Below are 12366 nucleotides of genomic sequence, written 5' to 3' on the forward strand. Positions count from 1 at the left end.
CAGGCCCCCAGCACAGAGCTGGACCCGCTTCTCATCTCAGCAAGAGCGGGGGGCTAGCCCCGTGCCCAGATGGCACGGAGGCGAGCAGGTCAGCAACAGCGCCGCCCACAGCAGCGGGTGCGCTCCAGCACAGACCCCCTGTGTTAGCGCTCCATGCCTCACGCGGCCAGCCCAACCGCACACCGCCGCACTAGACTGCTAGTGCTGGCATCAAGATAACAGAAACCAACTAAAAAATGCTCTTGATTCCTTTGAAGAGTCCCAAATTCGGAGACTCTTTATCTTCTCTTAACTTTTGATTATACTGAACTCCAAACACAAAAGGTGAGAAGATAGTCTAATGAACCCCTGGCTTCCCTTTTCCTGAGTTCCTGACTGAGCTTCCTTTTCCTGCCCACTGACCTCCCAAAGCATACTTTGTCACTCAGCACCCTCATCACAAAGAGGCACAGCCTGAAGCCGCCTCCCTCTGCTACCGCGGAAGGTGTGAGCACAGGTTGCCAGCCCAGGACACCTACGGGTTCCCCATGAGGACCTCGGGCGCGCAGTACTCGATTGTCCCACAGAAGGTGTAGAAGAGCTTGCCCCGCTCCAGGTAGGCGGCCGAGCCGAAGTCGATGAGCTTGATGGAGAAGTCCTCGGCAATGACGATGTTCTCGTCCTTGATGTCCCGGTGGAGGATGCTCTCGGAGCGCAGGTACACCACGGCCGCCACCAGCTGGAAGAGGGGCCACCGCTGTGATAAGGACACTTCACACAAGGCCTCAGGGAAAGAGAGTGAAGCCGACTCTTTGTGACACCCCGGATTGCAGCCTGCCAGGCTCCTCCATCCCTGGGATTTTCCAGGCAAGGATACTAAAGTGGGTTGCCATGCCCTCCTCCAGGGGATCTTCCCAATCCAGGGATCGAACCCGGGTCTCCCACATTGCAGGCACTCTTTACTATTTGAGCCACCAGGCCTGCCCCTCGGCAAATCCCCAGGAACGCCAAGCGGCACCGTCAGCTAGAGGGACCGCATGTACGGCAGCTCTGCAGGACCCACTCACCCGTGGCTGTGCCCTTCCAGGGACGCCCCACATAAACACAGCTTCTAAACAGTTTCTAGGTCTCGGCCTGTGTGCCACCAGTGACCTCCCTGGCAGACATTCACTCACCCCACGACAGGCAGAACGATCGTCTAGGGAGCACAGACAGACGGCCGCAGAAGCCGGAGGGCGCATGGTGGACGCCTGAATGAGTGTGGGCTGGGCTGTGTGGCCAGTGGCCCAGGAGAAGGCCCAGAGGGGCAGTGATTTCCACAGAGCTCATTGGGCAACTCGAGCAGGGCTGGGAGCAGAAGCCCAGCTCCAGGCTGCAACTTCCAGGCTCTGACAGCTTCTCAAAGAGCAGCGCAGAGTGGAGCCGTGCTTTCCCCAGGCGTGCAGCCTTTCAGCGGCGCAGCCTCAAAGGAACTCCCCAGGAAACGGGCCAAGCGCAGTGTCCACTGTCTCCACCGTGAGAGGGTAGTTACTAGGATGTGCCGCTGCCTGCCCGCACTGCACGTGTGGTGAGGGAAATCAACAGCAGTAGCAGCTCAGTGAAGTTTAAGTAAAATTAGTACGACTTCTGACCCCACTCATAACGTGGACACCAGCTGTACCGATCAGCACAGTGATTTCATGGACACAGTCGTTCACATCATTAGAGACAATTTTACATTTACAAATGAATATCTTTGAGTCAGAAGCAACAATTAATGGCAGACAAACTAAACTGAATTAGTTAACTTTAAATAAATAAAGATGGCTTCTCCACTGGCTCACCAGATGAAGAATCTGCCTGCAATGCAGGGGACACAGGAGACACAGGTTCAGTCTCTGGGTTGGAAAGATCCCCTGGAGGAGGAAATGGCAGCCCACTGCAGTATTCCTGCCTTGAAAGTCCCAGGAGCCTGGTGGGCTACAGTCCAAAGAGGCACGAAGACTCAGCACGAGCAAAAGTGAGCGTTCTATTGGCTTGGCCAGAATAAATGAACGAACGCATGTTTACATACACATACATGCAAATGTGTGCATGCCTGCACATGTGTGTACAGACATGTGTGCAAATGCACGTGCAACGCTGCACAGATGTGCACGCGCACACACATTCACATATACACATACACTCACACGTGTATGTACATACATCGACATACACACATGCACACATACGTACGAGGCTCCAAGTGGGGAGCAGAAACCGCACGTTGCACTGAATATCGACGACTTTGAGGGTTATTAACTACAGAGAGCCAACGAGCCTGGATGCGAGGAGAAGCTGCTCACCGTGGAGAGCGCACCGAGGGGGCCGCGCACCGTGGAGGAAAGCCGCGCACCGCGGAGGCTGCTCACCGCAGAGAAGAGCCGCGCACCGCGTAGGAGAGCCGGGCACCGCGTAGGAGATCCGCACACCACGGAGGAGAGCCGCACACCGCAGAGGCGGGCCGCGCACCGCAGAGGCCGCGCACCGCAGAGAAGAGCCGCGCGCCGCGCAGGAGAGCCACACACCACGGAGGAGAGCCACGCACCGCAGAGGCCGCACACCGCGGAGGAGGGCCGCGCACCGTGGAGGCCGGCCGCTCACCGCAGAGGCCACGCACCACAGAGAAGAGCCGCACACCGCGCAGGAGAGCCGCACACCACGGAGGAGGGCCGCGCACCTCGGAGGAGGGCCACGCACCGAGGGGGCTGCTCACCGAGGAGGAGAGCCGGGCACCGCGGAGGAGGGCCGCGCACCGCGGAGGAGGGCCGCGCACCACGGAGGCCGCACACCGAGCAGACGCGACCTGGGGCTGGAGGCAACGCACACACTTACACGGGACACTGCCGTTCTGTAGAGCCCTGAGTCCATATTTACACTTGATGCTCACTGTGCACACTGATTTACGAAAGGGCCGTGGAGACTTATTGCAGAAGTTAAGCAGTACCGGTCATAGAGTCAGAGGCATCAGCAGCCCTGAACAGCAGTCGGGCAGCAGCTGTGGGTAAGCGAGCCCACATGTCGTGTCACACGGAAACCTGTTTGCCATGAAGATTTCAGAAACAAACCTCTACTCTCGAGTAAAGGAGACGCCTGTATACCCTTCCAGAGGAGGAAGACAGGCAGAGGTGGCATTCTCTGGGCAGAACTGTGATGACCAAAACTTACAAGTAGGTGCCTCAGAAATTTAATTTCAGAAATCCAGTGATTTCTGGGCGTTCATAGCTTTGGGGAAGAAATATCAGTTCATGGAAGCTGTTATTAGAAACCAAGTCAGCTCCAGGAAACCAAGAGCAAACCTGTGGACTGGTCACATCCCCCTACTCCGCACCCCCTGGCATCCCTCCACCTTTTCCAGGGAGCAAGGAATCATCTGGAATGAAACTCCCACATTCCCCAAACCAAAGAACTGTTGTCTCCCCCCGCCCCACCCCAACACCCAATTTCTCTTTCACAGGACACCTTTCTACATAGCTGGCTACTCTCCCTTTCCAAAAAATAAGGAACAGACTAAGATCAGTACACGGATAGACACGAAAGAAACCAAGACAAATACTCAGTGTAAACCGAGATGGCCAGAACCACAATCTTTGCAGGTTAATTAACTGGACAGCTCCATCCACTCAGCACCTCCCGTGCGCCTGCCTCGGGCGTGCTGCACAGGGGCCTCTGCACCCTCTGATTTAGTCCCAGCAGTCCTGTGAGATGCTGGCTCGAGTGAGGGCCACATACAAATGAGCAGGGTCTCCCCGTGGTGGACAAGGATTCAGATCAGATGCACAGCCTGCAAGCCCAATCTGAGAGCTACACTGGCTCCTCTTGAGGCTGGGTGGGTATCATCTGAATATAAATACACTTTAATCTTCACCCCACATCCTCGGTCACCCCAGGGTGACGCCTGGCCTCACTCTTCCTCCCCAACCCCAACCTCACTCTCTCTACTTCAACAGCAGAATTCTCTTCTCGAAACACGTGTTCTACTCAGTGACATCCCCAAACCGGAGGCTGGGTCCAGCATCACTGACTCTGGAGTCCTGGGCCCAGGTGGCCAGGCCTGTTCTTACCTGTCGAAAGATGTAGCTTGCCAGGGGCTCGTCGAGGCTGGGATGGCGGTCAATGAATGCAAACAGGTCCAGGCCAGAGCCGTGCTTTTCCATTACCAGCTGAAAGAAGCCTTGGTTCTCAAACACGTCCAGCACCTGTTGAGAGAGAGAGACAAGCTGGGTCCGGCCCTGCCAGGACACCTCCAGGGCAGCGCGCTCGGGCACAGACATGAGACAGCACCCCACCTTGATGATGTTGGCATGCTCCACCTTGCACAGGATGGCTATCTCTAAAGTGACCTTCCCAAGCTTGGGGTCCTCAATCCAACAGTCCTCCAAAACCTTCTCCTTCTTAATAAACTTCACCACCACCTACGAGAGAGACAAGGGATGTCACTGCAGCCCTTCCCACTGGCCCCCCAGCAGCTGTGGAGCCTTCACCTCCAACCTAACCCCCACCTCCACCCCCATGAGTCCTGGGACGTGAAGGAAGAAACCTAATAATAACCGTCCAGCGTGAGGGCCCAGGAGCAAGTCAGAAGCCAGCCGGAAGTCCCGAGTGGACCCGCGCGACCTGCACAGCGGGAGGATGGGGGTAACGGAGGAACTGGGCGGGCTGATGACAAGACCAGCCCCTGCAGGTCTTGGGGTGGGTGTTCCCCAGATACCCCACGTCACCTATTTCTCAACCAAGGACTGGATGTCCCGGCCAAGAAAATGAAATAAGAGGCCTGAGAACTGGCAGAAAATGAACAAAAATGTCAGTCATGTTGGTTTGGAGAACTAACCAGAGAATTCCACAAGATGGGCGGACACAAGACAAATATGTGGAAAAAATGGTGTGGTGCAGCCACAAAAAAGAAAAAGGAAGCCCACAGTGCCCACTGGATTGCTGACGAGAATGAGATGACCACCCTCAGATAAATAAAGATGGCAACAGAAACTTAACTCGAGTCCGCCAAGAAGCACGCGACGCCCGGAGCAGTGTGTTTAAACCTCTAGGAGGTGTGAGCACACTCAGAAAACGCCACACAGCACAGCGCTCAGTATTAAGTCACAGCTTAGAAACACACACTCAATCCAAGAAGCTAGAAAAATAGCGAAGTTTACAGAAAGTACCAGAAAAGCAACATAAAGAAAAGAAATGCTTGATGAAAAGCGTGAGCAATTCTCTGGCAGGTCCGGCGAAGAGGAGAGCGCGTGCGCACGAGAGTGAGGTGAGCAGAGGCAGCAGCTCTGGCCAGGAGCACCTGCGGACGTGACGCCCCGGCACCAGCCGCCACCGGCGTCCCCAGCTCCGCAGGCCCCACAGGGCTGGCGCAGACGCACGCATATGAATGAGAAAACCCCGGACAGAAACGTTAGCAAGCCCAGGGGCTCCCCTGGTGTCCTGGGGCTTCGACTCTGCACTCCCAATGCAGGAGGCCCGGGTTTGATCCCTGGCCAGGGAACTAGACCACAAACTGCGACTAAGATCCAGAGCCGCCGAACAAACAAATATAAACATTAAGAATATGCATTAGCAAGCCAAGTTCGGCAACACACTAAAAAATGTTATGAGGCAATAAAGGATTGAGTCTATGTATAAAAGTTGACTGTGGTTACTCACATATTAATAAAAGAAACAAAACATGATCATTGCAATAGATGCTGAAAAGTCATTTGGCCTAAGTCAACATTTATTCCTTAAATTTTAAAAAAAGTGAACTGAAAATGAAACAGCCTCAAACAAAAGGTATCCATCAAGAGATGAAAGGAGTCACTGGAGTGGGCAGAGGACCACCAGGAGGCTGGGCGGCATACCTGTTACTCCTCACGGCTTTGCAGGTCCGAGTCAAGGTGACGGCAGGAAGGAAAAGAAGGCGATGAGATGTGAGCAACAGAGAGAGGGGCACAAGCGTCAGTGCCCGCAGAGGGCCAGACAGAGCGACTGAAAATCACTAAAACCAATACAGCTTTGACACAGACTCCCCGGCTGTCAGCCAAGCACGCGGCTGTGGCAGATCCCAGCAGTGATGAGAAGAGTGGCGGCAGGTCCCACGCGGGCCCTCCCAGGAAGCGGCGGGCCAGGCCCGGGGTATCCGGGCAGCCCGGGGCTTTGCAGGGACAAGCAGCATGGTCCCCAAACACCCCGGCAACTACAGGTCTACCCACAGTGGGACTGGGAGGGAGGCTGCGAGTGCATCAGAGCCACCCCCCAGCACCCAGAGCCCCCACCTCTCAGGAGCCCTGTACCTCCTTATTCGCCTCCTTGTCCACCGCCATCCACACGAAGCCAAAGGCCCCACTGCCGATCGGGCTGAGCGTGCTGTACTTAAGAGAGTACGCCCCCTCGCAGGCCGCCAGCCCCTCTGGCTCCACCGCCTTGGGGGGCTCCTCAAACCAGGGCTTGGTTCCAAGCACCTGCAACCACAAAGGCAAGTCTGAGGGACCACACGCAGCACGCTGAAGGAAGGACAGTGGAGGCGGCCGTGGCCCCCTGTCCGAGAGCGGCAGCCACGGCCCCGCCCACTCCTCAGGCCCCTGGGGTCCCCAGCCCGAGACTGCTGTCCAGAGGGCACACCCAGGGCCTCAATGTGCCAGTCCAAACTGGCGCTCACCCGGCCCCACTGTGCGCATGGAGCATGCACAGAGTTGAAAGCCCACGTGCGGCTCACGCCTCACCCAGGAGGTCGGACAGCAGTGTGGGGAGCCACGCAGAGCCTCTGCCGCCCTGGAGGGCACAGGGTGCTGGCAGGAGGGGACAGCAGGCGCCGTCCGCAGACACCCACCTCCCCCAGGCTGGCCGTGGGCAGCTCGCAGGTGGAGTGGGCAGAGCTAGGCAGGCTGGCCAGCAGCAGGTGGGTGCGCAGCAGGTCCTTCACCAGCCAGCAGCAGAAGAGGGTGGCCGGGCCCTGGAGCTCCACACGCCGCACCTCGAACTGCACACCTGTGGAGGGCGGCAAGACCAGGCCCCCACTGAGCCCCACAGCCCCGTGGGCAGGGCCCCCATGCCCGCAGAAGGGCATGGCTGAGGCCAGCAGCCACACCTCCCCGGCACAGGGCCAGGGGCCGGCCTGTCCTCCAGGGCAGCCAGAGGCCAAGTGACTTGGGAGACCCGCCCCTAGCCACCAACGCAGATGAGCCTAGAGAAGCTGCCCCAGCACCCTCCACGCACACAGCCACGCACACAGGTGCCACCCGGCTCTGTACACTGCACGCCACAGCACACCACCGGGGCACAGGCGTTTGCTGACACAGCCTCCTGGAGACACAGCAAAGCAAGTGTAACTGTCTTCTTCCTGGCAGGGGGTTTACAGGTCATTTTACTTTCTTCTTTTTAGTCGTTTATTTCTAGTATTCCTACAAATAACATATATTATTCATAAAACTCTTTTAAGGTTAGGAAAAAAGCCCTGTAGTCAACACTAGGAAATTGGCAATGAGGAAAACAACTGGCTGAAATACAGCACCGCTGGAAAACTAGGAAAATAAAAAGGGACAAGCTAAAGGGCTGACTGCCAGCCCCAGAGCGGAGGTTCTGGGAAGGGCAGCCTCCTGGCACACGGAGCACGCGCACACTTGAAATCCCACACCTGGCAAACCTCACCCAGAAAATCAGAAGACAGTGTGCAGAGCCACACAGAGGCCCTCCCCACCCCGGGGGCACGGCACTGACAGGAGGGCGGCTCGGTCCTCACCCAGACCTGGCTGCCCCTGAAGCCCAACAGCCTGCGGAGATCCGAGCCCCGCCTCCTCGCCCGGCGGGACTGCCGAGGCCAGGGCTCTGGGGCCCCACCCCCTGCTGCACCGCACAGAGCGGCCGGGACCCCGGGCTCCCCCCAGCACACGCGCTTGAGGCCTTCAGGAGGCAAACTATAACTTCAGGTTCTTCTCTTAAAATAATTCATCATTTCTGCCACACTACTCCGGGGATGAAGCCCCCAAGACACCAGGAGGAGGAGGCCCCCCACCCCCACGGAGCCCACTCTGGGGGCAGCAGGGCAGCAGGGAGCAGGCCCCGCCAGCCCCGCCCGCCCGCACATACTCAGCTGCGAGCCGTCCCGGTGGTAGCAGCTCCCCGCGTAGGTGCCCTCCTGGATCTCCGGCTGCAGGTCGGCCGCCCTGAGGGGTGCAGGGCCGGGGCCCTCGGCTCTCACGGGCGTGGAGGTGACGTGGAGGCTCAGCCCAGGCGCCTCCAGTGGGCACTCATCCTCAGGGCCGGCTGCCAGCACGGGGAGTACACAGCTCGGGCTGTCGCGGCCGTTCGCATCCTGGTGCTCGGAGGACACCAGACAGGTCTGGGACGGCTCTGTCTCCTCCAGGCCCAGGCGGCTCTCACGGAAGCGTCGGCCCCCACGCAGATCAACACAGGTGCCGGTCAGCAGCAGCAGCTCCCGGTCGTCCGGCACATCTGACCGCTGCCTGTGCAGGGCACCCACGTCTGCGTCCGAGCCCACCAGCGAAGGTGAGGGTGTGCCCCCCAGTTCAGACGTGGCGCACGAACAGTTAGAAGAAGTTCGGTCTGTCCAGTCCCTGAAAACAAGCTCCTTGAGGTTCCAGGAAAACGAATTCTCGCTAGCCTCCGGGACCTCCACAGCCTCCAGGGCGCCGGGCAGGTCAGTGGCCAGGGCATAGCAGGCCGAGGAGCTGCCCGAGCGGCCGCCCCGTGGTTCTGTGGCTCTCAGGTCCGACAAGGACGCAGGGGCAGAGAGCGGGGGCTGCCCCATCAGGACCAGCTCGGCGTAGGAGACGCCCCAAGGCCCCGCGAGGCTCGAGGCGGACAGCTGCTCCTTTATCAGGCACGTATACAGCTCCTCTCTGTCCTGCCGCGCCTCCAGCCAGGGCTCGTCCAAAGGCGGCGTCGAGAACAAGAGCTGCAGCGTCCCCGCGGGACTGGGGGCCAAGCATGGGCTTCCTGGCAGTGCGCTCTGCTCCCCCTGGGGGCCCTGCCCAGCCAGACGACCCTCAGTGTGGGGCACGGCCGTGGCAACGTCAGGGCCCTGGTCTGAATCACTGGCGCTGCCCCGCTCCCCCCACGCCTCCTGACACGGGCCGTGCGTCTCATCCCCACTACTCCTGTCTGCACCGGGGATGGCAGCTTCTGAGTCTTCCTGGGAAGCAGACAGCTTCGTGTCCCCCAGCTCAGATTGACTCCCCCGCTGAAGGCCCCGGCTGAGGTGCTCCGCTGTTGCCGGCTGCTCTTGCTCTGAGACGGAGCGCTGCTGGCCCTCGGGTGACGACGGGCCACTGCGGGCGGATGGGCCTCCCTCAGGCACATCTCGCGGGCACTCGGGCAGTGACCGGCTTCCTCCTGGGATGCGTTCCCCCCTGCAGGTTGTGATGCGGGACAACACAGTCACTTAGGAGCCGCAGAGATCACATGGATTCCCCCTCCAGCAGAGACCAGCACAAAGCAATTACCACCGTGAATAGGACAGGAGAGAAGGTGAACTTCTATAACAAAGGTAAAAAATGACACACAAAGGCACACGTTCTCCAGACAAAGCCACTTAGCAGTGGCTCACGCAGGCTCAGCCGGAGCGCTAGGGCCCTGTGCGCAAGGCTGCGGTACCCACGCTCGCCGGGCCCAGGCTCAGCCAGAGCGCTAGGGCCCTGTGCGCAAGGCTGCGGTCCCCGCGCTCGCCGGGCCCAGGCTCAGCCGGAGCGCTAGGGCCCTGTGCTCATGGCTGCGGTCCCCACGCTCCCCGGCCCGCGGGCGGCCAGGCGCCCCGCATGGCGGGAGGCATGGGGAGAAAGGGGAGGAACCATGACAGCCACGAACGCCACCAGATCACAGCGCAGAGCGGGAGGCCGAGAGGAGTCGGGGCTGGGAGAGCTGGGCGCAGGGTCGTGGGAGCCAGAGCACAGAGCCCCAGCACGCTGGGCACGGGGGGCACAGAGGAAGAGGCCACCGCGGCCCCAGGTGACTGCGGAGCCACGGGCAGGGGTCCAGCCCGGCCACTAACACCCACACGGCAGTGCTGGGCGCCACCCCGGGTCAGCCCAGGCCGGACAGCGGCCCCGAGGGCAACAGAGAGTGGCCGTGCCCGGCCTGGCTGGGGTACAGGCATGCAGCGATGGGTAAGCACTGCAGCAGAGGGCCAGAAGAGGCACCGAGAGGCAGGCCCCGCTCGAGGACCGCCGCAGGGGAGGCAGCTGTGAGCGGGATTCCGAGGAGCTGCAGGACTCTCCAGGGGAACCAAGGAGCAAGGGGCCCTCCCCTCCTTGCCCCGTGCGCGTGAGCGCTCAGCCAGGACCGACAGGAGGGGAACCAAGGAGCAAGGGGCCCTCCCCTCCTTGCCCCGTGCGCGTGAGCGCTCAGCCAGGACTGATGGGAGGGGAACCAAGGAGCAAGGGGCCCTCCCCTCCTTGCCCCGTGCGCGTGAGCGCTCAGCCGGGACCAATGGGGTCACGCTGCTGCAACTGCGGAAGCGAAGCCAGAAGCCAGAGGTGGACGCAAACGGCAGGGGCTGCGTCCGCAAGCCATGGTGCTCCATGAGGGGCAGGCTTGCTCCGGGGATGCACGGTGCCTCCAGCACGTGCACACGTGTGGGAGGGCGTGTCCGAGCACACACATCTGTACAGCGAGGGCCCACCCTCAAGGGCACGGGGAGGTGGCCTGGCAGGAGCTCGTGGCTGGCAAAATTGGGGCACTTTTGCTGCTCACCATTCTTCTTCAGAACTTAAACACACACATTCTCATAGCACGGCTTTAAAACATCATTTCAAGAAAACCAGAAAACTGTGTGGTGTCCATAAACCCCACACAACGGCTAGCAAAAGAAGCCGGAGACAAGGAAGGGCATCCGGCCGAGCTCAGGACAGGCCCTGCTGTCCCGTGTCCTGACCCCAGGGCAGCGAGGGACGCCAAGCAGAGCGGCAGCAGCCCGTCCCAGGGGAGAGGAGAAAGGCCCGCCAAGGTTGGCGCCTTACTGTACATTCAGTCTCAAAGTGATTTTTCAAAATGAGAAACTGGCTGAAAACACACCAAAACACTGCACACAACACAAGGGGACTCTCACTTCCACTTTCCTGAGTTTTCCAAACTGAACCCTCCTCCTCTAAATAGAATACTATGTTATTTAAAAACGTACAGCAAACAGAGTCAAGTGATTTCTGGGACCAGTTCCCTGGATCCTGCCTAAATGCTTCCTTCCCCGTACAGCAGGCCAGCGGCACGGCAGCAGCAGGGCCATGCGGGGGCGCCGGTGTCACCTCCGTCGTTGCGTCCAGAGCGCCCTCCCCTCCCAGGCGCACCTGCCCCTCCCTCGGAGGGCTTACCTGGGAGCGGGCGGTGCCAGCGGGCAGGCGGGGAGGGAGCCCCCAGGGGCCGTGGGGCATGTGTCCTGGCTCTCTGCTGGCTTTGGGGTCTCGGTGTCCACCTTTGGATCTGGCAAAAAAGAGTGTTTCCCACTGGCTTGCGCATACCACTGAAAACCACCTCCTCTCCACTGGGCGGGGGCCTGACCTGACCGCAGAAACGCTGCCAGACTCACGCCCACAGTGCAGCCCTGGCTCCTAGCCAGGCCTGGGCCCCTCACTGCTGACAGCCCCCAGGAGCTCCACTCTCTGACTGTGGGGGAGAACCAGAGGCCTGCGGCCTGAGGCTGCTCCTCTCCTCAGGGCCACTGGCCTCCCCGCCATGCCCAGCCTGCTCCCTTGCCCAGGAGGCCACCCGCTCCTTCCGGCCTGGGGGCCCGAGAAGGCAAGCATCCCCCCTCTGCCTCCCTCTGGAGCACAGGGTCTTCTCCGCCTCATTACTATACTTGGGCCACCTGGCTCTGCCCAGGCTCCAGAGGCCAGATGGAGTGCCAGCCTACAGCAGGGCCGGGACACCACAGTAACCGGGGTGCCAGGGGCGCGATGTCCGTGCTGCTCAGCGGCCTGCACGGGGGAGGCTCCCAGGAGGAGTCTGGCCCCCGCAGGCAGGAGTGGCGGACAGGCACCACGAGCAAGCGTGCAATGCCACAGGTCCACTCTAGAGACCATGAGGGCAGAGCTCCTGTGATGCCGCCCACCCATTTCCTACAAAGAACACGAATCACACACACACTGAAAGAACTTAGATTCTGGAAAAAGAGAAAAAAGTATCAGTGACAGAGAAAAAAAAAAAAAAACAGATAAGAAAAAAGGAGTATTTCCAGAGAGAAAAACCCAGATACAACGAAGGAAATCGCATGTTAAGAAAAGGGGTCACTCAGAGAGTCAGTAGCCTGACAAAGCACCTTTTAAAAAACCGAACACCAGGGACATCCCTGCTGTGCAGTGGTGAAGAGTCTGCACTTCCAAAGCAGGGAGGTGGGTTTGATCCCCGGTAAGGGAGCGAGATCCATGCGCCACA

The 12366-nt window shown here is 59.7% G+C and overlaps 1 protein-coding gene across 1 annotated transcript in view; it reads right to left on the reverse strand.

Annotated features, from left to right (window-relative positions):
* Nucleotides 1-12366, reverse strand: part of PASK (PAS domain containing serine/threonine kinase) — a 32489-nt gene that overhangs the window by 3985 nt on the left and 16138 nt on the right. The window contains exons 9-15 of the mRNA XM_052637528.1: nt 11307-11415; nt 8071-9353; nt 6815-6972; nt 6279-6446; nt 4290-4415; nt 4065-4199; nt 519-718 (exon numbers count right to left, since the gene is read on the reverse strand). Coding sequence (XP_052493488.1) covers nt 519-718; nt 4065-4199; nt 4290-4415; nt 6279-6446; nt 6815-6972; nt 8071-9353; nt 11307-11415 — 2179 coding nt within the window. The remainder of the gene's footprint in view (nt 1-518; nt 719-4064; nt 4200-4289; nt 4416-6278; nt 6447-6814; nt 6973-8070; nt 9354-11306; nt 11416-12366) is intronic.

This window comes from Budorcas taxicolor, chromosome 3 (genome assembly GCF_023091745.1).
Source record: "Budorcas taxicolor isolate Tak-1 chromosome 3, Takin1.1, whole genome shotgun sequence".
Taxonomy (NCBI): Eukaryota; Metazoa; Chordata; class Mammalia; order Artiodactyla; family Bovidae; genus Budorcas; species Budorcas taxicolor.